Consider the following 24641-nt stretch of genomic DNA (forward strand, 5'->3'; position numbering starts at 1 on the left):
TTCAATCCTCACAAATCAATTCTAGGGTTTACCTCTGTTCATCGTCTCCTCCGCTCTCCTCCGCTCCCTTCTGTAAATAATATGTTTTATAATTCTATAATTTTTTTTTTATCGTTTTTGTAAATTGCACTACGTATCAAAGGCTACCCCAAAAAAATATATTCTTGAAATATAGAATAAATAAAATAATGGAGTAGCCTCTGATCGACTGTGCAGAAATGGAATGCCGATCTTTTGGTCGGCGGCGGCCAGACAACCGTTGGGATGAATCCACAGAGGAGTTCCTTTTTTCGCCGGAGCTTCTCTACTAAATTCATCTCATATTCTTTTCTATTCAAATTCAGATTTTTTATTTCATTATTTTTTTTTTGATTAATTTTTTTTGTAGTTTCATCGATGGAAATGATGGATACACTATTTTTTAATTAATTATTAATATGATTTGATTAATTGATGCAATTGATGGATTCAGTGATTTGGGAGTGTTAAAAGTTTTTCCAGATTGATTTTTTTCATTATTTATTTTTAAATTATTTAGATATTTTCAGTTTATATATTTATTAATATTTTTATACAAAGATTTGTTTATACGCAGCAGAAGTATACATACTCATGAACAGATGATTCATATGCTAAACCCTTACAATTAACAAAAATTGCCCTAATAAAATTTATTAATTACTGATGGTTAATTGTTTGATAAAGTTACTAATAATGGATTTATAAAATGTAAATGACAAATCTGTTAGAAATTGCCAAATTGGTATTTATTTATTGAATATTTATTTTATTCTATGTATTATACCTTTTTAATAAAATTGGGTAATTTGAGAAAAGTGTTTCCAAATTAAATTTTTGTTTGGTTATAAACACGTGATGTAGTTATTTAATGTAATTAATTGATTTTTACGTAAAGAAGTAAAATAAATACTTATACTAATAAGTCTCTTCAGGTGAAGAAGATTAAGGTTTAAAATCTCATAATTTAGAATCTCATAATTTCTTCCAACCCATAATTTCGTAAAGAAGTAAAATAAATACTTACACTAATAAGTCTCTTCAGGTGAGTTTTTTTTTATTTTTGTGTAATTACAACCAATCCTTCAACTATGATTATTCTTAGACTCACTCTTACGGTATTAAATTTAGTGGAATTTTTTAGATTATATGAAATATTCTCCGATTCGTAAATATCAGATTGTGGTGCATCAAAAACTGCATTTTAGCAAGATTTGTCTCATGACTTGTAAATATCAGATTGTGTTAAATATCAGATTGTGGTGCATAAAAAACTGCATTTTAGCAAGATTTGTCTCATGACTTGTAAATATCAGATTGTGTTGCATCAAAAATTGCATTTTAGCACAAAACGATGACAAAGTAGAGAATTGTACACGGAATCTAGAAGATATTGTTGAATTTAACACTATAAGGATGGATGTGTGAGAAGATTCACAATTGAGGGGTTGGTTGTAATCAGTCAAACATGAGAGGTTTTTTCGTAGTTTAATATTACCTCGTGAGTGGCCGAAATTTACTCTACAAAATAAAGATAATGCATATGGAAGATAACTATTGAAAATTTAATGTACAAAACTAAATTATAATTTAGTTATAATATTAAATAATTTATAAAGTGGCCGAAATTTACCCTACAAACTAAAGATATTGAAAATGGAAGATAATTATTGAAAATTTAATGTACAAAACTAAATTATAATTTAGTTATAATATAAAATAATTTATAAATTAATCTTGTAAAACTCCTTATTGGAAAGAGACCTCTACTCTCTAACTTGGTTTCTAAAATTTAAATTTAGAGACCCTCTTACTCCATTGAGCTTGCCCTAAATAGAAGTCTATGGTTGGTTTTATTTGTAGTTGACGCATATTATTATCATGTGATTTGATGATTTACGTGGATACATTTTTGATAATTCAATTTTCAATAAATCAATTATCAAAAGAGAACCTTTATCAATAACTCCATTGGAGATAAAAATTATATTTTAAAATATGTAAATGGTGATTAAATGTTTGAACACCTGATATTTGATCAGGAAAAAGGTGAAGATACAAGAGGAAGACATAAAATTTCTCAAGTTCTGATGCTAGTTGATTCTCTACAACACCATAACAATACACCTACTCTCAAGAAGCTACAAGCCTACACTCTCAAAGCCATTTTCTTGATTATCAAAAAGCGAAAACGAAAAAAAAAAAAGAAGCCGTTTTCTTGGCACAAATTTCAACTAGTCTTCATCTTCTTCCAGCGTGTCGTCTGTAGCTACAAGATGACTAAGAGCAACTTTCGATTTCTTAATCCCCACTCGATTCTCTTTAATTTCATCTCCTTCACTTTTTCTCTTCAGGTTCTCATCTTTCCCTTCTTCCCCATTTTCATTCCCTTCATACACCTCCCCTTCTTCTCTATCCGAAACCTCCTTTTCAGCCCCCTTTTCACCTTTCCCAGACGACGAATCCGATTCAAATTCAAAATCAACCAACAGTTTCCGAATCTCATCACTGCTCGCGAGATCAACTGCGCTCTTCCCAGCCTTGTTCTTCGAGTTCTTGTTCGCACCTTTCTTCAGCAAATACTTGACGAGCTCGACGTCCGACCCTTGGGCGGCGTAGTGGATTGCAGTCATGCCCTTTCGGTTGCAGGACTTGACGGAGACGCCAGCTGTCACGAGAATCTTGATGACTTCAAGGTGGCCCTTTTGTGCGGCAAAGTGAATCGCCGCCATGTCATCCATGGCGGCAGCACCGACATCCGCCTTGTTCTTACAGAGATAGTCTACTACTTCGGCGTGCCCAGACCATGATGCTAGATGTAGTCTATGGTTTCATTATCACTTAAGGAAAGAGCACATTAACAGAAATACTGTATCAAGCATCGAATACCTCGATGTGTGAAAATACCTTGTGAACCAAATGTAACGACAAGTTTTGATGCTAATGCATGCATTCTATTTATTTTATCGTGTTCCTGTAAATGAGAAACAACTTTTTCCCTATTTACACAAAAATAAAACTAACAATCTCCATTCATTTCTTATAGATGTTTGAAAAAGCAACCAGAAAAGTGGAGAAAAAACATTCCCCCCCCCCACCCCCACAATTTTTTTAGCTGAATATGATGTTTACCAAGTTCATCACATGAAAGACAAAAGAGACGAGCATCTGTCTGTGACATGAAGTCATATTTAGTTCTTCCAAGATTTGAGGCACATTTACACGAAGCAATTAGTGAGATGAAGTCATATTTAGTTAAATATACAACAGAGTCACTAATCTTTCATCATATGCATATCAAACTTAAAAGACTGACACAATATTTACAAAACCTAGAACACATCGAATGACTTTTCACGAAAACAGGGGGAATAAGTGACGATTCACAAAATACATAAGTGGGTTCAAATATTCATAAAAATATATTTATAACCAAGAATACGGCGGTAATAAGCACGCATACGAATATACATACAGAATATGATATCACATATCAGTGATTCTTCGAGCAAATCTGACTCCCTCTATTACTTTCCTGTGATATAATTCATATATGTTCTTCTAATTCTTAAGCATGAACCTGTGATTCGGTAAGATTTAAGGAATTACAAACATAGGAGTGTATATTGATTTTTAAGTATTGAAGCAAAATTTACAGTTGAAGCAAATCAAGTAAGCAAAAGATGAACTAAATCAAGTGAATATTCTGCAAATCAACATATACTCCTAACAAAAAAGAGCAATTTAAAATTCAAGCTACAATTCCATGAATTCCAGTTTACTCGGCACAGGCTCCAAACTAACTAATGCTTAAAAATAGAGTGAATATTTCAAAAAAAAAAAAAAAAGAAAAAACACTAAAAATTCAAATATCCATAAATAAAAGGGCAAAATGATTAAAAAAAACAGTAAAAATGGAGAAAAATAGAGAAAGATACGGAGTACGGGAGTGGCGGTCACGTGAGTTGACGGCGAGAGGATTGGCGCTGCATATCTCTATCACCGCCTTCAGATCCCCCGATCGAGCCGCCGCGTGAAAATCTTCGTTGCCGGAATTAGCGTTCGCCGGCGATGGCTTCTTCCCCATTTTCGCTTCTGGTTGGGGTTTGTGGTTCAAGTGGCTATATATAGCCATGGCTGCTGGTGCTTTTAACAACGGAGACAAACCACTATTGGGGATTTCAAATCAGAAAACGCTCTTGTCAAGAGCGATTTTAGTTAGGGGTTTTTAGAAATTCCTCCTTTCAAAATAATATATATTTGACTTGATTTTTTTTTCTTTTTTTTTTTTTATGAAAAGGAAAAGTGTATGAATAAATTTTGAGTTTGTTTCTCGAGTAAATTACAACCACCCCTGAGTTAAGTCAAATTACGAAAAAATTCCCCATATTTGGGTAATTACAACTACCCCTTAACTATGAATCTTCTTATACGTTCACCCGTATAGTGTCAAATTCAACATAATCTTCTAAATTATAATGTTATATAGTTTGTACTCATTTTGTGCAAAAAAAAAAAAAAAAAACAGTTTCTAATGCACCACAATCTGATATTTACAAGCCAAGATACACATCTTATGATCATCTTGCTTCAATATGTGGAGCTCGAATGAGATAAAACGGGTACAAATTTAAGAATATTCCATATAATCTATAAGATTCCACTAAATTTGACACCGCAGTGATGGACATGTAAAAGGATTCATAGTTGAGACTTGAGAGACGTGGTTGTAATTACCCAAACAAGAAAGGATTTCTCGTAATTTGTCCTTACCTCAGGGGGTGGCCGTAATTTCCTCTTGTTTGTTTTTGGATAGTTTACAATTATAAATTTTTCTTTTTGTTTCCCTTAAATAATTAACAATATTTTATCTATTATCATATTCAGAAGATATATTGTATGAACGTTGGGATAACTACAATTTGGTCCTTTGAATTTACACATTTGTCACTTTTGCCTCCTTATTTTCCACCATCAATAAAATACAATCTCATGTTTAACATTTTAACATACTGAGTCCCTTCATCTATTTGACCATCAACACTCGAACTAGGGTGGAATTTGAAATTTTTTTCTTTAAGAAAATTGCAACTAGATCAAAATAATACAGGTGGCTTATTACAATTTAATCAAAGAAAAATCTCAAATTCAATCCTAATTCGACCGTTGACTGTTAGTTGTTGACGTTCAATTAGACGGAAGGACTTTTCAAATAGACGGAGGGACTTAATGTGATAAAATATGGCGACATGAGAGTGTATTTTGCCGACGACAGACGATAGTAAAAAAAAGGACCAAAAATGAAAAATATGTAAATTTGGGGACCAAAATAGTAATTATCCCTATAAAAAATATATGTTAATTAGTCAAAGTCAAAATTGAATACTATAAATTTTAATTAATTTTGTATTTATATAACAAAATTGAATTTTCAGCTTATATTGAAACCCGATTCGAACACGGATAACAGTAAGTCGGCAAAAGAAGATCCTAAAACCCCGAAATTCCGAAGCTATTAATAGCGGCAACTTCCATTTTCGACAGCACGAAAAAAACTGCGAGGGGGAAGAAATTTTGAGCCGCCGACCACCGATTGCTTCTCGATTGGAGCTCCACTTCGTCTAGGTGAGTGGCCCATATTCTACTTTTTTTTTCCCCCAATTTTTTCTGATTATTTGATTTGTCAAATGTGAATTAGGGTTTGTGAAAGAAATATTGATTTTGCATTTGCAGGACAACAGTTTTGTATTCTTGTTTGGGTTGTGTTTATAAGATGGCAATAGTTTGCCAATTTGCATCAATTAGGTCTATACAGTACAAAGTGAGTTCGTTCCTCTTTTAAAAAAATAAAAAAATGAATAGATACTTACCCATTTGGCGAAATCAGGCTTGATAAGTAATATCATGTATGCGTTAAAGATTATGGTTCGCCTTCCTTGATTTTCTCTTGAATGTTAATCTTAGCTGGTTGCACTGATGAATATTGAGAGGTGTTGTTGGATATTAAAAACAGCTTTTGTTAGGAAATCTATTTCGGAAAACCCCGTCCCGATCCAAAAATCCCCAAATCCCAATTTTCCCGATCCCGAATAATCCGATATCCCAGAAGAAATCTGTTCCGAACCCACCCTACTATATACTTTGTGAATTCTTCTCAAGTATAACCCAAAAATTGCACTTTGGAGGGTTTTTTTTACTAGTAGCAAAAGCGAGTTCTTTGACATATCGTAATGCAATTTTGTAGGAAACTGAAATGGGGCAGGATAAATTGTTGGTGGTCACGGATCAGATAGCAGTGTCTCTTGGTGCAGTTCTCGATGCAGTTAAGGTGGTTAGGAAGGATGGAGTTGAACAGCTTGACCCTATGATCATCACTCAAGCTTCATCAGACAGTAAGTTATTGTCTCTGTTTTTTCAGTTATGTAGCAAAAGATGTTTAATGAAGTAATTTGTTAATGTTTTGTTTCTTTATTTTTCAATCATGATCTGGATTAGAATTACTCGATAAACTGCTCCTTGCATTTGTCTCTCCTGGTTCTAGTACAGCTTATAAAATTCAATTTGGTTGAAATTTTTGTTGATGGTATAAGATAGAGTGGAATATTTGTTAGATGGACGCCTAGTTGTTTTCTCTCGTAGTTATTGACGGTAACCCAACAAGATCGCTTATCTCTTGCAACTATAATTGGAATTTTAATATGGAGAGTATCCCAGATAAGATATTGCAGTTCACTTTTCTGAAATACATCAAATTTCATATCCCCTGTTTAGTTTTGAAGTCTCTCTCAACAGTTACTTTCCCGTTCTTTTGTATTTAGAACATTTACAAATACAACTGGGAGATAGCACCTTTTTTTTTAAATATATTATTTTTAATTTTGAGTTTGTAGGATGCTTATATTGAGACTATTTTAAAAAAAAAAATAAGCAGCATTGTTATATCCCACGAACCATAGTATTTCGAGAAAGTTAAGACACACAATAAGCAGCATTTTGTTTTTCTTATGGCAGGTTTGACGTTGGTGGATTCTTCATCTCTAGATACTGTTGTCTCCCTCTGCAAGACACTGGAGTTTCCAAGCGATAAATTGCTTGCCGACATCTCAAGACTTTTAAAACCTGGTGGAACTATCTACCTAACTTTGTCGTCTGAATCTGCCCCAGGGCAAATGGTAATTTGTTAATTCCTAGAATTTCAACTATTCACCTCATATTTTTGTCTATGTCGAATGTTCTGAGTAAATCTTCCGGGATTCTTTTGCAGACAAACTCTTCTCTTGAGCGCAAGTTACTGCTCGCTGGATTTCTGGACATACAATCTTCTGGTGGACAGAGTCTCGGGGTGCGTTTTGATATCTATGAGATGCATTATCTTATCATATGTCAAAATAATATTACTTTTTGTTCTTTTTCCAAAAGATACTCTTGTTTGATATAAGAAGAATGGAGAGTTTGGTTCTTTTAACAAAATGTGCTCCATTAGTCATATATTATCTGGCATTACTGTTTTATCAATTCATTGTTAAAAATGTGCTTTTATTAGTTCCATCTACTAATTTTACCCTGTTATATAGAACTCAAAATTGATTCTATTGTCTTGTACGGACAGGTAATAGGAAAGAAACCTTCATGGAAGATTGGTTCATCTTTTTCCCTTAAGAAAAAACCTTCCCAACTTCTACCCAAAGTTCAGATTGACGATGATATGGACCTAATTGATGAGGATAGCCTCCTTACAGAAGAGGATCTCAAGAAACCCCAGCTGCCACCTGGTTAGTTGTCATTCTATAATGGTTTGTTCATTGTCCGATGAATTTGTGTTAGTCTAATGCGCAGTGTTTGGAAATATGGTTATGCGTTAGATGATTGTGAAGTTGGAAGCACAAGGAAAGCTTGCAAAAATTGCACATGTGGAAGAGCTGAAGAAGAGGAAAAAGTGGAAAAGCTTGGACTTACTATGGACCAGCTGGATAATCCTCAATCTGCTTGTGGAAGTGTATGTTTAATTTACTATTCTAATTTATCTGTTTGAGTTTAAGAATGACACATTCTAGCATATTAATTATTGTCGTACCAAGTTGGTGGAATATTTTCCTTTCTCTTTTACCGTGGTTTAAATGTATATGCCTTTACAACCTAGTATTTCCAGGTGAACTGCTTTTGTCCAGATTATCCCTAGGCCGTATCTTGTTATGAATTGTCACCATAACATGCCAATTATTGAAGCGATTGCCCGATCACCTTATTGTCTCAATCGATGCTTGTTATGTTATGCTTGTATGAGTTATGAATTTTCAGCTGTTAATATTCTGAAATGAGTATTGGTGCTTGTAACTTTTTGCTCTTGCGTCCTTAATTGGCTTTCTAGCTTGTTTTTACGACTGTTTTTAGTTTCGTGTGATTTCTCACATGTTAATGGTATTTGTGCAGTGCGGTCTAGGTGATGCTTTTCGATGCAGTACATGCCCTTATAAGGGTCTTCCTGCATTCAAACTCGGCGAAAAGGTACGTGCAAATATAAGCCAAACAATTATTCACCTTCCTCTCCTTTGTCTCTGTTGGAACTATGGCTAGTCCTTTGCTATTTATAGACCCGTTTATGCGATAGATGTTCGTCTTTACAATCTTGTTGCATTATTGTTTACGGTATAATGATGCTGATGCATTCATCTTTACTGGGCAGGTTACTTTGTCAGGGAACTTCTTGGCAGCTGATATTTGACTATCAGGAATGTCCTTACGGAAAGTCTTTTCATTCTCTCGTCATTTTATACCGTGGATTATGGTTAAAAACGATATAGGCTGCTGCTGCTCTTTTAGACCTCGGTCTTTTCTTTGCGTTGTTTTTCTCTCGATTAAAAAAAGAAAAGAAAAGAAAAAACTAGAGGTTCTTAAGTTGTAATTGTGGGATTCATGGATGTGGTGCAAAAAAGAATATGGTTGTGGAGGTAATAGATTGTGTTAGTCTGATGCACCTGAGTTTGTCTTTTATTTTATTTTATTATTTTTTTTTTTTCTTCATGTTTGGTGCATCAAACCACTTACAATTAGAAATTCAATTTCTATTTTACCCATCCTCATGCCCTGGTTTTTGAGTCACAAATGAATTTGAAATTCATCTATGAAATTTCGTTTTTTCTTTAAATGAAGAGTTACACTTAATTACATATAATAGATTCTTTAAATCCTATATATGAAATTGATTGTTTTTTTAGAGGAAACGCAAATGCATTAATTAGGCAAAAGCCGCCAAATTCGAAGGAATTACGGTCCCTTCGTTACAAGCAAGAGAAGTAGAAGAAGCAAAAGTGCGTGATAGACTATTTGCCTGAAGATAGAGTTCGTTTGCTGACCATAAGGAATGTTGTGTAGTTGGATAACAATCGTGATCTTTGCCAGTCAGTAAATCTCGGAAAAGGACAACATTCCGATCCATGATCCAAGGAGTACCCCCGATCGCAAACTTGTAGTCGAGGCGATGATTGAACCGAATCGGAAACGTGTTCGCTCCAACCCACAACCATCAAATCCCGATCGTCTCTGCCTTCCCCGGAAAGACTACTATCCAGATCCACCATGCGTGCTAATCCTTGCGTGGTCTCTTATATAGGAGAATCCAAATCCGAGCCAAGAGATAGATGAGAGATTGTTTGGTATCCGAAGTGATTGCAAAGTTCACGTAGGCGGCCGGCTAAGCAAAGAAAAGGAGAAGAGAAAAACATTTGATCGATAAAGAAAAGAAATAAGATCCACAAGAGTAAACCCGAGCACAAATAAAATTACATGACCACCAAAGACAGAAGCGAACCGCACAATAAAACATGTCTAAAAAGTTACAACAGTTAAAGCACATCACAGTTATCTACATAGCTACAACAACAAGAACAAGAATCACCATCCCCTAGATTCCCTCCAAATGCTACTAATATATTAAGCTTAGTTCCAAACGCGTTTATCATCGGACCAAAGTGTCATTATCACGAACAGAAGTATGATGTATATCCGGAAGGTTCTCACTAATCGAAAACCTAAGCCACCTCCTCTTCTCACTCTGCCTCAAACAAGGGTGCAAAACAACCCCAACCATAACCGCAACAAGACTCACAATCATCACTTTAACAGAAGAAAATGCCAACACAACTCCGATCAAAATCGCCGGAGGAACACACATTGCCACCGCTCCGAAGGGCCCCACCGGAATCTTGTATGGCCGGGCGGCGTGTGGGGCCACAAATCGAAGCCGCACAAACGCAATGAACTCCAAAATCATCCCAAAGCAATACAAGAAATTCTCCGCCGCCACTATTTCTTGAAAGCTCAGCCAAGAAAGAAGAACTATACCCGAAGCTGAAAACAATATCCCGACTAAAGGGGTACCGTAGCGTGACCGCCTTGCGAAAAATTCCGGAATCATCCCTCTCTCCGCCATACCTAGCAGCTGGAAAGAATCGCTGCTCATCTCCGCCACGAACATGCCCATGTTCGACATTGCCGCCGCCCCTCTCACCCACCAGCTCAGCCAGGCCCCACCTAAGACCTTCGCCACATCAGCAAAGTACCCGTCGGTCCACAATTCACGGTCAAGTGGTATCGCCCCTGTCCCCGTCAGCAACGGGAAGAAGTACCCGACTACCACGAGGATCAATGCGTAAAAAAGAGCTTTTGGGAGGGTCTTTTTCGGGTTTTCCACTTCTCCGGCCAAAGTGCTTATCGAATCCCAATAGTTGAGGTTCCAAAAGAGAGTGTTGAGGTACAAATTCCAATCGACTTTGTGAACATTAGCAACTAACCATCTCTCGGGCCTTAATTTTGGGATTGACACAAATCCCATTACCACGAAGGGCAAAATCGAGAATATACCAAGAAGTACGGCGCCCCATCCGACTATAGTTAAGCCACGGTAGTTCATGTAGGTCAAAACGATCGTCAAGGCTAAAACCGCCGCCACTCTTGGCCAACCGCCGCCCAATGCCGGGATTCCCGATTTGAGATAATCGAGAAAAAGAACCGGATAAAGGGCGTTGTCGATCACTCCGCTCAGCCATTTCATCCAGCCCTGTTGAAATCCCCAAAACGGCCCTAGAGCGGAGGAAACCCACACCACGTAGCCCCCGTTTTCCGGGAACATTGTGCCCATCTCGGCGGTGATCAGGGCTTCCGGAACACTCCAGATGAGCGGGAAAATCAAGAATCCGGCGAGAGCAAGGAGTGGTCCAGCGGCTCTGACGGTGTCCTCCACACCAAACGGTCCGCCGGAGACTTCATAGAATATGAGGAATACGAGGGGTAAAACGGAGATTTTTTTCCCGTGATTGTTTGGTCTAGGGGAAGGGCCTTCATTGATGCCTATGTATTGAGAATCACGGTGTTCCCCCATTACTGTTGAAGTTTGTCCACTTCTTGCTCCCCTCAGTTTCTGCACTAATTTTTCCAATTAAAGAACACACAAAAAAAAATTATAGCAAAAAGAGCACAAAATTTGATCAATTAAAGATGGTATGAAACAAGAAAAGAGCATTAATTCAAGCACAAAATTGGATGAACAGTAATAACAAAGTGTGAAAAAAATAAAAAAGCAATCTTTATTTACTTATTGAATGGGGGTTCATCAAATTCAACAACAACAAGCAAAATTAAGATCTGAAAAAAATGAATTAAGCAAAAACAAACACTAACTGATACTACCCAGCTAAAAAATCAACATGCATGGGGAAGAAATTGAATCAACGGAGATAAAAACGAAGGAAATTAGGTCAAGTTGAAGAACCTCATGAATTTTTAGGGGCTCCCAAATTCGAACGGAAGCTCCATTGCAAAGGGATCATTTTTTTTTATTGTTTGCAGGCGACTAAGTAATTCCCGTGCTCGTGTTTGTGTTTGCGACGACTGTGTGTTTTGAAGAAATTGAGGTTGTCGGCATGTGTGTATCACTGTGATGGCCACGTACGAGATTCACTCACGAGGAGGAGAAAATTTGCAGAGTTACGTCAGCTGGTGGGTGGTGGGGTGGTGGGGGGGAAGGGGCTCAACGGCGTAAGTTAGCATGCATGGGCCCGATGTAATTAGGCTGTTTTTTTTTTAATTAATCTCAACTAAAGAAAGCCCAAATAGTATTTCAATAGAACATATACTATAAATATAGCCTACTATCAATTATTAATATTATAATTAATTGATTTAAAGTGAAATGAATTGTGATTAAGCTATATTAAGAGGATGTTTGGTTAAGCTTATATAAAATAAATTATAAGATGTTTAAGAACTTATAAGTTCTTTTAAAGTGTTCGGTAAAAATTTCAAAAAAGATCTTAAAAATTTGAAAAATAAGTTGCTGAAGAGCAAATGATTTTCTTTTTAAATATATCTATCCCACTTTTTTTATTTAAAATCTTATCAAAAGCAAAAGGTGCTTATAAGCTTATTATTCAAATACTGTAAAAATTAATTCTAAAAATAAAATGTAACAACTTATCAGCTCTTAAAACAACTTATCAGATGTAAGAGCTTATTAACTGTTTAAAATAAACTTAGCCAAAAGACTTCTAAGTATATTGTAAATAAGATATGTTGAGTTTTTTTTCTCTCTCTCTCTCCCTTTTTTTTTTTTTGGAAAAAATGTGAAAAAGTGTAATCAAACTTTTAAGATAATTATGATACATTCACACGCTTAGTTTGTTTGACCCCATCGAAATAGAAATGATGTGAATGCCCAAAATATTAAGGCAATCTTATGACTTAACTTTAGCAATAATTAAATGGGGCCTTTTTCCATCTAAGCGTGAGAGAACACATTATTATCATTTAAAATCACATGTGCATCTAATTGGTCCATTTTTAATGGCTTGTCGACATAATATTGGCTCTCTAAGTTCCCCATTAGTGTAAATAAGTTTTGTACCCTGAAATACGAAATACGTCGAGTATCGAGTAATCCTGCACCATTGATTTACACATAATAACAAACACACACTTATAGTGTATGTGTGTTCAGTGGATAGTGATTTGTATAGATTTATGATGCAAAATCAGCCGATGAAATACATCGAATGATCCTACACTATTGATACGCACATAATAACACATACACTTGTGTTTATGTGCACATCGAGTAGTTATTTGTGTAAATTTATGGTGCAAAATCATACAATGATTTTCACTAGTGTAATATCTTATAGACCATGTAAGTATAATGCAAAAAACTCTCTCTCTCTCTCTCACACACACTATTCATATATTAATGTATCATAACTCATAATGGATAGAGGAAACAAGAATGGCCCTCCTTGTGAAATTGATACTAACTAAACCATAGCTCAATGGACATGTTGGAGGCATAATCATCAAGTTACATAATTGTTTAATTGAAAATTGATGAATCTCACAAGTTTCAATAGTGAAAGCTTCTAATAATAATGACAAAGGTGATTTTTTTAAAAAATATTTTAAGGGATTGACATATAATAAAAACTAAAAAAATAAAAAATAAATAAAAAATCCTCTCTCTCTCTCTCTCTCTCTCTCTCTCTCTCTCTCTCTCTCTCTCTCTCTCTCACACACACACACACACACACACACAATTTTTATTATGGTTATAATTTAGACGGAATAGGGAACAACAAAAATCTAATACTACCAAGACATTTAGAAAACTTATACATTCTTAATATCACATATTTATATAATTAAATTTTCTATTGGACCTCATTCTTCATCTCATAATTCAAATACATAAAATGTGCTAAAAATGAAATATAATTCATAATCAAGTTTTTCTTTTCTCAAATTTAAGGTAATATATTATTTTTTGATTTTTTTTCCTAAAAAAAATAATCCCATTTATATTAAAATTAAATAAATAAAAATATGGGCACAACAACCTTGTTTGGTGAACCCTATGGGCTGCTAAACTCATAACTCAAAAACTATATTATATTATTATATATCTATACATTTTTCACACAGTACACACAGTAACTCTGCACAAAATGAAATTGAGAAAAGAACACACCAAACTCATATGTGTGTGTGTGTGTATATATATCACTATGTATGTATGTATATGTTTACCTCGTCCATATGATTATTGGAGGTCTGCGTTTTGGTACCAGCAAGTGGTGGCGGCGCAGCTTCTACAACTGTTGCACCGCCGCCGCCGCCGTGATCGGAGACTGGATTTATGGCGGCGGAGGAAATCTCAATGGAGGCGTGGCGGCGAATTTCAGTAACTGAATTGGTGGTTGTTTTCTCCGCCGGCGCCATTTAATAAAGGAATATAATAATTAATGATAAGCAGTGTTGAGAAAATTTTGGGCGTAGTTGAAAGTATCCAAAGATAGCTACAGAATCGTTGGATATATATACACACGCGATATGTATGTATATGTATATGTATATTATATATGCACACGCATAATTAATTGTATTTATTTTGCATATATATAAATAAATTTGTTTGGAATAAATAAAATTGATTAGAGAAAAAGACAGAGAGTGAAAGACAGGGGAGGGCCAGTGAGGAGATAATTGATATGATATGATTTGGATGGATAACTTCTTGTCAAAATAATATTACACATATTTTTCACATTTTTATATTTTATTTGGATTTTAATTTAATTCTATATTTTAGGTTCATTCATAACATATAGTTAGTTTACTTTACATGTGGTTGGAAATTTTTTGAATGGAATTTTGGATTTCCGTCGATTTCGATTCGAAAATTTCCAAGTTTGGATCAGTGTTTTGTTAGTCCCAATTCCGAAATTCCGAGTTTTAATTTTTTTAGAAATTATTTGGATCAAAATTGGAATATATATAATATTTTGATTTCTGATTCGATTCGAAGTTCTGAACATAAAAACGAAACTCTATTTTTCCTTCCGAATATTACACTTACCAATAGTATGAACAAGTATTTGCATTCCACTTACCGAAATTTTGATTCCGATTTTTCCATATTTCTTTGAACAAAATTGGAACTAGTTTTTCGCTTTTGAAAAAAAAAATCAGATTTTTCGGCCGACTTATACCCCTAACTTTACGTGTAGTATATTTTGAAGAAAAATGAACATTTTATATATATATATAATGTAATATAAAATAAGATTTTGAATTGAAAATCTCTTCCATATTTTGTAGAAGAATTAAATAAAAATGATTTATTGTTCTTCAATTAAAAATAAATAAATAAAGTGGTTCTCTATTGCAAAGATTGAGATGGGCTTGTAATTAAGGCAAGTAAATAAAAGAAGCGCGAAAAGGGTAGTGGAATTGTTGATTAAAAAGCGTGCTGCTAATACACGAAAAAATGGAACAAAAGAATCACAAAGCTAAGCACGCGTGTGTTGAATTTTAATTATGTCCATCACCAACAAAAAAGATTAAATTAAATAATTAAATACGAAAATGACAACTTACATATTATTTATTATTACTATTTATTCCATTTTTCAACATGATGGGATTGACTTTTTTATGATCCAAGTCCATACTTTGCTAGTGTTATCATTTTGACTCATTTTCTTATTTTTATTTTTTTAATACTAAATAATTTATTGTAGATTGGACTTCTTTTTTCCATTTTTCCTTTTTTTGTTGTTCATGGCCAAAATCAAATAAAAGGGCTATAAATGTAAACCTAACACATAATAGATGCTTCAAAACATACTAGTCGGTTGGCTTTAAAAATTACCCGGTGTAACCTTCACCGGGTGTAGGATAGATAAAACCCTAGTCGGTTGGACATCCATTCAAAGATTGCATAATTAAGATAATGTTAAGAGTTATTTAAGATTGGTTTACATGAAAGAACATTGGAACACAATTCAAACTTCCAATTCAAATTCACATTAAAGATTCCACAAAGAAATTCACTAACACCACCAGAGTATCATAGAAGAACTAATCTCCTAACTAACTTACTCACACTTTTAAATTCAACCAAAAATTCAAGGAGGATGCACAAATTCAAGCCCACAAGCTTACGCACTCACCAAACAACCCTTAATCTCACACAAAAGAAGGATTAAGGTTATGTCAAGTTTATGTCATTTATATGTGTCTCAATCGCCTCCACTCTGATCTCCTCCACTATGATCTCCTCGTATAAATAGGACTCAAGTCAATAGTAGCCGGTGAAAGTACCATCAAAGAGTCAAAGTCAACCGTGTATGACGACATTTGACCCATAGTTGATAGAGTTTCAGGGCAATACAGAGGAAGAAGATGTAAAGAGAGACTAAGAAAGAAAGGAAGGGTTTCAAATGAAATGAGAAGAGAGAGAGAGAATGCGAGAGTACTTCAACGAGAAAAGGAAATAACACGATTACATAACCTTGATCCAACGGATGAGATCAGTTACAGTTAACTTGGGCTCATATAAACAGTTGGACTTCTCTAGCAATGGGCAGAAATAGAGTAAGCGGGCTTTTGTGGCCCATCAATTCATTTGGGCTTAAATTGGGCCTTGACTTTGACTAAAAAGCATCTTAAAAGAATCTAAACTTTATCCAAAAGATCTAACATTTATTTATTATTTATTAAGAAAAATATTAAACTAATTTAAAAAAAAATCAGTTTTAATTAGCTGGATCCAATGGGGAACACCCTACCCCACCTCCACCTGTCCTTTTAATCTCATCACATGTAAATAATTTGCTGAACGCAGAGAGCATCGAATACTCCGTCACTCTCACTAGTGTGTGACTGTGTGTATACACACACATATATATACGTATATATAAACCCTCACTCACTTTACGAATTTGTTCGCCACAATCAATCATACAGCAAAGCAGATCGGAAAAATCGGATAACGAAACAGAGAAGATGGGTTTGAAGGTATGATTCGATAAATCGATTTTAAATTGCGGAATAAATTCCTTCTGCTATTATTATTTTTTTGCTGAAATTCGAGTTTCTGTTACCGTTTTCCCCCAATTGTTGTGCTTAATTTGCGTGAATTGATTATATGGTGAATTGATTTTTTAAAAAATGTATTAGATCTGAGTAAATTTGTAATCTATGATCCTGGCTTATGATCGTCGTACTTCCTTGTTGAATGGGGGATTAATTTGTTTAATACTGATGTATTGAGTTTTGGTTTCGGTTTCAGTTTCGGTTACCGTTTTCGTGTGATCCTAAGTTGAAAAAGATGCATTGAGCAATTTGATAAACAGATTTGATCTTGACCGATTCGATTAAGGTATTAGTGTTTGTTCCATTTGACAACGAAAAATCACGATTCTTTTTCGTGAATAGATCCGATCATCTATAATAAATATCCGAAACCTTGATGTTCTCGATTTTAAATGTTAGATCTTTTGAATGAAAGTTTAGCCAAACACCATCTTAGTGTGTGATACCCAAGTTTTATAGATCCGATCGTGTATCAAATGACATCTCTGAAATCTTGATGTTTCCGATTTAATTGTTGGATCTTTTGAATAAATGCGTAAATCGATCCATGTTATTGTGGAAGTAACCTTTCGGCAAGTTTGTTTAGTTACGACAAAATTGCTTTATTATTATTGTTATTCAGTTCGTTTGCTTTTGGAAAATGTCGTTCGTTTGCTAAACTTGATGCGAAAAACTTTGTGTATGGCTATATAGGAAGAATTTGACGAGCACGCTGAGAAGGCGAAGACCTTGCCCGAGAGTACTACCAATGAAAACAAACTCATTCTATATGGACTTTTCAAGCAAGCAACAGTTGGAGATGTCAACACAAGTTAGTATATATTTCAATTATAGCAATTTATATCGCATTTTTTTGTATTTTATTACTATTATTTAAATAATTTCTGACTTTCGGCAATTCAAGTTTGAAATACTTATGTGTTCAATTGCAGGCCGCCCCGGTATTTTTAACATGAGGGACAGAGCAAAGTGGGATGCATGGAAGGCTGTTGAAGGTAAATATTTGATCAGCGTTCTTCGTTCAGTAGCGTTTCGTTCAATCTGTGCAATGATTTAATGAATCTTATTTCTTGTTTCAGTAGCATTTCCAGTCGATATGTGCAATAATCTAATAAGTCGAACTTAATTCTCTTTTCAGTCGCATTTTAGTCAACCTGTGGAATAATTGAACTTAATTCTTGGTTCAAACGCATTTCAGTCAATCTTTGAAATAATATAATGAATCAAACTTAATTATTGGTTTTGGTCATTGAACGAAATAGTCTAATAAATAAATCGAGCTTAATTTCTTACCACCTTAGTTTATTACAACTTATGGCAGGAAAATCAAAGGAGGAAGCCATGGGCGATTATATCACTAAGGTGAAGCAGTTGCTCGAAGAAGCCTCGGCTTAGAGTTGATTACTACGTTGAGTTAAGTTATTTATCTAGGAGTTAAATGTGCCTTAAACGATTTCTCTGGTCTCGTCTGCATCTTTTGCGACTTATTATTTATGCTCGAATTTAACGGGACTCTGGTTATTGAAACAATGCTGTAATAGTTATGCTTATTATGTTTTTCTTTTCTGGATTGTCTCAAAATAAAAGCTTGTAATGTCCGACTCGGGTGTTTGTCGATAATTGTTTTTTTAATAATTATTTAAATAGGCCTTATAATTAGGCTAACTCGTTGAACGAACCTCTTCACCGCCATTTTGGAACCGTAATTGTAAACTTCGTCCAATCGGTGCTGAGTTGGATTGCTGGCTAACCTTAATAAAAAAACTGCTGAATCGTCGGATCACATCGGACACTTAATCGTTACCCTTTATTTGAAATGGTAGCGGTGGCGTGTGTTCAAATTTATTTTTTTTAAGAAATTTTAAACGGGCGATCTAATTGTCGAATAACCCCCAAATAAATATTTTATTTTTAATTTGATCAACACTCAATTATCTTATATTTTGGATAGTGAAATTCGATAAATAATTCAAAATAAATTTAAGAAATAAGATGTTTCATCATGTGACTTTATATATATATTATCTATATTGAGGACCACAAACCTTCACAAGTTGCTGTTGTGACAAAAAAGAAACATAGGACCACCAGCCTTCATTTCAATGTCCTAACATAGGCTAGAAATAAAACAATGATGTCTATTTTTAACTTTTTTATTTATTTTACTTGCTTACTTTTACCTTTTGATCCTCAGATCAATACCAGTGGTATCTTGTCAGGATTCTTTTGGGTAAATTATGGTCGCTATTCGAATAATGTCAAATTACGAAAATCTACTTCATGTTTAGGTAATTACAACTACCCTTTCAACTATAAATCTTATTACCCGTCCACCCTTGCAGTATCAAATTTAATGGAATCTTGTAAATTATGTGAAATAATCTCTAGTTTGTACCATTTTACCCCATTCAAGCTCCATATTGTACGAAACAAAATGATCCTAAAATATATCTCTTGAATTGTAAATATCAGATTGTGGTGCATCAGAAACATCACTTTTACACAAAACGAGTTTCGAGTACAAACTGCAGAACATTCCACGGAATCTAGAAGATTGTTTCAAAATATGTAGCTCGAATGGAGTAAAACAGTACAAACTGAAAAATATTACACATTTCCAAAAGATTCCACTAAATTTGACACCTCAAGAGTTGACGTGTGAGAAGCTTCATAGTTGAAGGGTATAGTTGTAATTACTCAAACATGAAGGGTATTTTCGTAATTTGACCATTCTCAGGGGTGGCCGCGTAATTTACCCTTTCTTTTTACTCTTGATAATATATAATAAAATAAATAAATAATGTGATGTATGTTATAACATCGAAAAAGCTGGAAAATAATCAGTTAAATCCCTGTACTTGTCATCAAGTTTATCCAAAGGGATAATACTTTGCTGCTGTAGATCATTTATCTGTTCAAAACTACTACTAACCATATTTTCCAGGACCACTCAACAACAATATACTAAAAAAAGCTGCAATCAGCTTTTCGACAACTTCAATGGCATGAAATTAAAAACTAAAAAAAAAAAAAAAAAAAAAAAAAAACAGGGCTGTACATTTTCTTGATCACTACTACATGAAAAATAGTTGCTATAGTTATTATAGTTATTATTAATTTATCACTGTTGAGCAAAAGGGTACCTAGAAACGTAATATTCCCTCGCACGAGAAGCACCGTCTCTAGCAAGTAACCCCTCGAGATCGCCTATGATTCGAGCGAGCCAAATCTCGAGATTACGTTGGATTTCCTTTAAGTTGTTTCGGATAGAGTCGAGTGATCTTCGTATGGCTAATTGAGCCTGGCCCACGGGCTCCGTTCCGTTATAGCTCTTTCCCGTTTCGGTTTGTAGTGCCGTTAGTTTCTGGTTAGTTTCCGATGCACGCTGCTGCAGTCGAAATGCTTCTAGAAGGAATTCCGTTTGCCTTTGCGTTCGAAACTCTGGGCTTAGGTTGGCTTCGCACGGATCACTAGCTTGCTTTAAAGAACAAAAAATTAAATAAATTAAAGGTCTCGTAATTATAACAATGATATTAATTATGCATGCAACGAAGGATAATTATAAAAGAAAAAAAAAAAAATAGTACCATTCTTCTGCAGAGATCGTCGATTTTTCCGGCTAATGATTGATACCTCTTCGCTTGCTTCCGCATATGTGACGGTGATTTTGAAAGATCCGCCTTTACGATTTTTTCTAAATTAACTAATTCTTGCTCGAGCAACTTTAGTTTAGATGAGATTCCGGTTGAGTCGCCATCTACTTTCCAAGGGGACTCTCTCCTGAAAAAAAAATAAAAAAAAAAAAAATCATTTTTATTACTTATAGAGTATCAAATTTTCTCGTGTAGTCGTAAATTGATTCGTGAAACTTTTTAACTTACCTAGAAACAAAGTGCTTCATATGGTAATGCGATTCGATAGATTCATACTGCATATCCTGCATTAGTGGGCCCACACAGAATCAGCATTCATCAAGAATCCGAAGAAAAAGAAAACAGCACAAATTTATATCAAGAAAGTCGTGATTAACATCAAATCGACAATGGCATTAGTTATGTGCATGGTAAAACACATGTTATATGGATCATTTCTTCGATATGGAATAATCGGGTTTATTGCATTTACCATCCCTTATGTTTACTCTAACTGTCAAAAAACTCCCCGTGTTATAAATATTAGCAAAATCCCCCCCCCCCCCCTATGGTTCAATTTTATTAGCAAACTACCCCCTTAAAGCGCACCAGCATTATAGGGTTTCGTTAGCTAATATTTCCAAGTCTTGACTCGCGAGATGAATATGCAGAGGAAGAAACTTTTAATAAGTCGTAATTCTAATTTCCATATCAAGAAATCATCAACTAGTTCCCTTACGGGTAAGGTAGGTGTATGTGTAATTAAACTTTGGGGGGCAAAACGACAATAATCACTAGTTGGATGTGAGAGATGCCTATCAATGCATCTGTTTAACAATAGGGTGGTCCAAGAAAAGGCGAAGTCGATATCATACGCATTTTCGAGTCGAAGTGAAAAAAAAATTGGTGGGACTTTGTTGTCCTAAATGTTAAGGATGAATAGGACAACGTTTCTTGACAACCGAGGATAGGGGACCATACAGAGAAGACACACACACACACACCTTAACAAACTTCAAGAACTAAGATTTTCATCACCGTAATTTAGGCACGAAAACTTCACGAGTAGAAAAACTTCGCGGATTAAGATACGGACGGGGGGGGGGGGGGGGGGGGGGGGGGGGGGGGGGGGGGGTGGGGGTCGAATTGCGATAAAACACCGAAAGATTAACAAATGCAGTCTAGTTTCTACACCGAATCTTGCGATACCCTTTTTCGAGCAATGCTATAAACAACTTCCCCAGTCACAATTGAACAATAACATGAACACAAAGCAAGAAAATTAAAAATTAAATTAAAAATTATTGGAGATTATTTTTTACCTGCCAAAGACTAGCTTTTTCAGACCAGAATTTAGAAGCAGCAGAATTCAAGAAATCAGAACCAAACCCAGAATTGTTTCTCTCTCCATAAACAGAACCCATTTCAATTTCAATTTCATCCACCACCCCTTCCGCCGCCACCTCAGCTTTCCCATACCTCAGCCCAACCTCGCCGTAGCATTCCCCACCACCTCCGCCGCCGGCGTCATCCATCTCGCAGTTGCTCCGGCTGATGAAGTTGAGCATTTCGTCTCGTTCGCCGACATCCCTCTTCAAATCCTCGATGCTGGCCTTCAAATCGGCCTCCACACCTTCGAAATCCTCGAACTTGCTCTTGAGGTAGGCGATTTCCTCGGCGCAGTCGTCGATCTGCTGCAGCAGCCGCTTCTCCTCCTGCCGCCACGCGTGGCGGTGGCTGGCGAAGATCTCCACCACCCTCGCGTTCGCCTTCGCGTCCTCCTTCCTCCTCGAGAGGAGCTGGCTCAGCTGATCCTCCGTCTGCATCAGCTTCAACGAGAGAGATTTGTTCTTGTTCTGCAGTGAAATTGTGTTCTTGGGTAGCAGCCCAAGAAAAATTGTGAAGCTCAGCCCTAAATAGGAGGAGAGTAGCTTCTGATAATGCTCGCCGTCGTGAAAAATCCGTTCTTGATTTTGTTCTTGGGCCGCCATTGTTGGTCTCTGCAAAACCTTTGGTTTTTTTTTTTGTTGGAAAATGTGTGGGGTATTTTTGAAAGGGTGTGTGTGTGTGTGTGGGTTTTCTTGCTTGGCTGAGTGAGTTTGTATGTATTGTTGTATGTATGTATGTACTTTTTGGGTTTGCCTTTTTGTTTTTTTCTTTTAAATTCCAACAGTTGCTCGGAATGGTCGACTGTTCCCTTTTTGGTGTAATTTTCTAAAATCAAATCCATGTCTTTTGTAATTTCTAATAATTATGGGCAAATAATAATAAATTGGAATAATCAATATTTTGAAAATGTTGTTTGGTAAATGAAAATATTCGGATTGAAATTGACGAAATTCGTAAATTTAGCTCTTGTTTTTAGTTTTCACTTGCTATATATAAATCTTAAAATTGTGTGTATTTTGCCCGTTAAGGTAGCGGACCCGGACCTGGTGCCCACAAGGAACCAATCTCATTGGAGTTGAAATTCCCACACTGCGGCTGCCAGGATTCGATCCTAGGACCTTGCTCCAACTTACCACCTCCGGAACCAGTTGAGCTACACCCATGCGGGCAAATTGTGTGTATTTTGTTTCTATCTTGATGAAGCTAAAATATAGCTCACCTAGGGTAGTATAGAAAACGAGCTGGGAGAGCAAAGCGGATCAGTAGCTTGATAACTTGATGATCCTGAGGTCCCTGCGAAAAGAGCACACGTGAACTAAGCCGGGGGTTGATCCGGCGGAAACCCCTCCGACGCTCAAGTCAGATGTACGGATCGCAGAGATAGCTGAGAGAATAATATTCGAGGTTTATTATCAATAATCGTAACGTACCTTTAGAAATGAGTAAAACACCTATTTATATCTCGGTGATTGGATTGGGCTTACTTTGTTGGGCCCAAGCCTTACTTTAAAGGTATTTGGGCTTTCGTGTAGTGGGCCTAATTAGTAGATAAATTTGAGGGCCCATTGGGCCGGTCCATTTAGGTATATCATATCTTTTTATTGAGATTTCGGTTTTAAGTTGTTTGTTTCACTTGATCACTTGATGCGGCTCGATTCCACGTAACGTTTTGCAATTCCTTCTTCGTGCTCTTGATTTCTCGCGTTGACACTATTTGTGTCATAAAATTCGTTAGGGAGCGGCTCGGGGGTTTGATCCCGACAAAAACCAAGACGCTCAAGTCAACTTTGTATGACATAAGCATTCAGATAATTTAAGAGATTGGTCGAGAGTTATGAATTGCATACATTTGATTGTGAGGGTTCCGCATATTTACATGGAGAAGTATATTATCATAGGCTTAAGCCTCTTGTCGATTTAGATGGACTTGATTTGTGTGCCTCAATGGTCTTGTCGATATGGACCACTGGCGTGGGCCCATCACTTTTGCTTTCGTTGTGCGTGAAAATTGAAACAAATTTTTTGAAGTCTCCTAGTATTTTTTTATTTTTGAACAATATTTTTCAATTCGAAATCTGAACGATTTATGAATTTTTGAATTTTGCTTAACGAAATTTGATTACATATTAAATTATGATTCAATTTGCAATTTCGAAAATTCCAAAAACAAAAATCAAAAAATTATACCTTAAATATCGATCTGTTTTACATTATAATTGATTAAAAAACGAAAATTCCATTGTTGAACAAGTTTTTTCATTCTAATTTCTAAAATTCCAATTTCCAATTTTTTTAGAACAAAACTGGATTTAATTTCACTTCCGGAAAATAGATTTTTCCCTAAATTGATAATTTCAATCCCCCCCCCTATTTTCAGCCCTAGCTTCTCCACATAATAAGGGTATGTGGAAGATATTAAAAACATAAAATAAACTAATTCAAAGAGGTAGAAATGAAAATCTGTTAGAACCAAAGGACTAAAGTCTAAAAGTACAAAATAACATCTGATTTCTTAAAGTGATGTGATTCAACAGACGTATTTTTAATTAATGAATATGCAGATTCTCATATCAAACAAATGCAGATGCAGAAAGTAGTTCAGAGTTTTAACATGCTTTTGGCAGAATCTTAAAAGGTATCAATTTTATTATATATATATTTTTTTAACGTTGTATTCGACTAATG

General features: G+C 35.3%; 5 protein-coding genes and 1 non-coding gene across 7 annotated transcripts; 3 read left to right on the top strand and 3 right to left on the bottom strand.

The window, feature by feature from the left end:
- Window positions 1-124: 124 nt before the first annotated feature.
- Window positions 125-326, top strand: LOC148770791 (small nucleolar RNA snoR143). Its single transcript, XR_016031489.1, has one exon. It is a non-coding gene; the product is annotated as a small nucleolar RNA snoR143 (small nucleolar RNA).
- Window positions 327-1989: 1663 nt separating this feature from the next.
- On the bottom strand, window positions 1990-4148 carry LOC105967249 (Ankyrin repeat family protein). The gene is made up of 2 exons (XM_012991850.2): window positions 3957-4148; window positions 1990-2841 (listed from the first exon to the last, which is right to left on the bottom strand). The coding sequence occupies exons 1-2, from the start codon at window positions 4103-4105 to the stop codon at window positions 2253-2255; spliced, it is 738 nt and encodes a 245-aa protein (XP_012847304.2). The 5' UTR covers window positions 4106-4148; the 3' UTR covers window positions 1990-2252.
- A 1266-nt stretch (window positions 4149-5414) lies between these two features.
- LOC105967232 (Cytokine-induced anti-apoptosis inhibitor 1, Fe-S biogenesi) lies at window positions 5415-8992 on the top strand. Its single transcript, XM_012991832.2, has 8 exons — window positions 5415-5643; window positions 6263-6410; window positions 7030-7190; window positions 7283-7360; window positions 7628-7790; window positions 7881-8014; window positions 8449-8523; window positions 8702-8992. Exons 2-8 carry the CDS (start codon window positions 6272-6274, stop codon window positions 8738-8740), a joined length of 789 nt encoding a protein of 262 aa, XP_012847286.2. The 5' UTR covers window positions 5415-5643; window positions 6263-6271; the 3' UTR covers window positions 8741-8992.
- Window positions 8993-9727: 735 nt separating this feature from the next.
- LOC105967164 (putative polyamine transporter At1g31830) lies at window positions 9728-14429 on the bottom strand. 2 transcript variants are annotated; one of them, XM_012991749.2, is made up of 2 exons: window positions 14086-14429; window positions 9728-11434 (listed from the first exon to the last, which is right to left on the bottom strand). In XM_012991749.2, the coding sequence occupies exons 1-2, from the start codon at window positions 14275-14277 to the stop codon at window positions 9974-9976; spliced, it is 1653 nt and encodes a 550-aa protein (XP_012847203.2). In that variant the 5' UTR covers window positions 14278-14429; the 3' UTR covers window positions 9728-9973. The 2 variants fall into 2 exon arrangements, with proteins under 2 accessions (XP_012847203.2, XP_012847204.2); XM_012991750.2 differs by lacking the exon at window positions 14086-14429 and adding an exon at window positions 11786-12026.
- Window positions 14430-16622: 2193 nt separating this feature from the next.
- Window positions 16623-18555, top strand: ACBP6 (acyl-CoA-binding protein 6). Its single transcript, XM_012991785.2, has 4 exons — window positions 16623-16857; window positions 17629-17746; window positions 17868-17930; window positions 18257-18555. Exons 1-4 carry the CDS (start codon window positions 16846-16848, stop codon window positions 18328-18330), a joined length of 267 nt encoding a protein of 88 aa, XP_012847239.1. The 5' UTR covers window positions 16623-16845; the 3' UTR covers window positions 18331-18555.
- A 1206-nt stretch (window positions 18556-19761) lies between these two features.
- LOC105967240 (Ribonuclease P protein subunit P38-like protein) lies at window positions 19762-22777 on the bottom strand. Its single transcript, XM_012991839.2, has 4 exons — window positions 21890-22777; window positions 20817-20872; window positions 20523-20715; window positions 19762-20413 (listed from the first exon to the last, which is right to left on the bottom strand). The coding sequence occupies exons 1-4, from the start codon at window positions 22556-22558 to the stop codon at window positions 20057-20059; spliced, it is 1275 nt and encodes a 424-aa protein (XP_012847293.2). The 5' UTR covers window positions 22559-22777; the 3' UTR covers window positions 19762-20056.
- Window positions 22778-24641: the final 1864 nt, after the last annotated feature.

The sequence above is a fragment of the Erythranthe guttata genome, chromosome 5 (genome assembly GCF_056151865.1).
Source record: "Erythranthe guttata isolate IM_541 chromosome 5, IM_541, whole genome shotgun sequence".
Taxonomy (NCBI): Eukaryota; Viridiplantae; Streptophyta; class Magnoliopsida; order Lamiales; family Phrymaceae; genus Erythranthe; species Erythranthe guttata.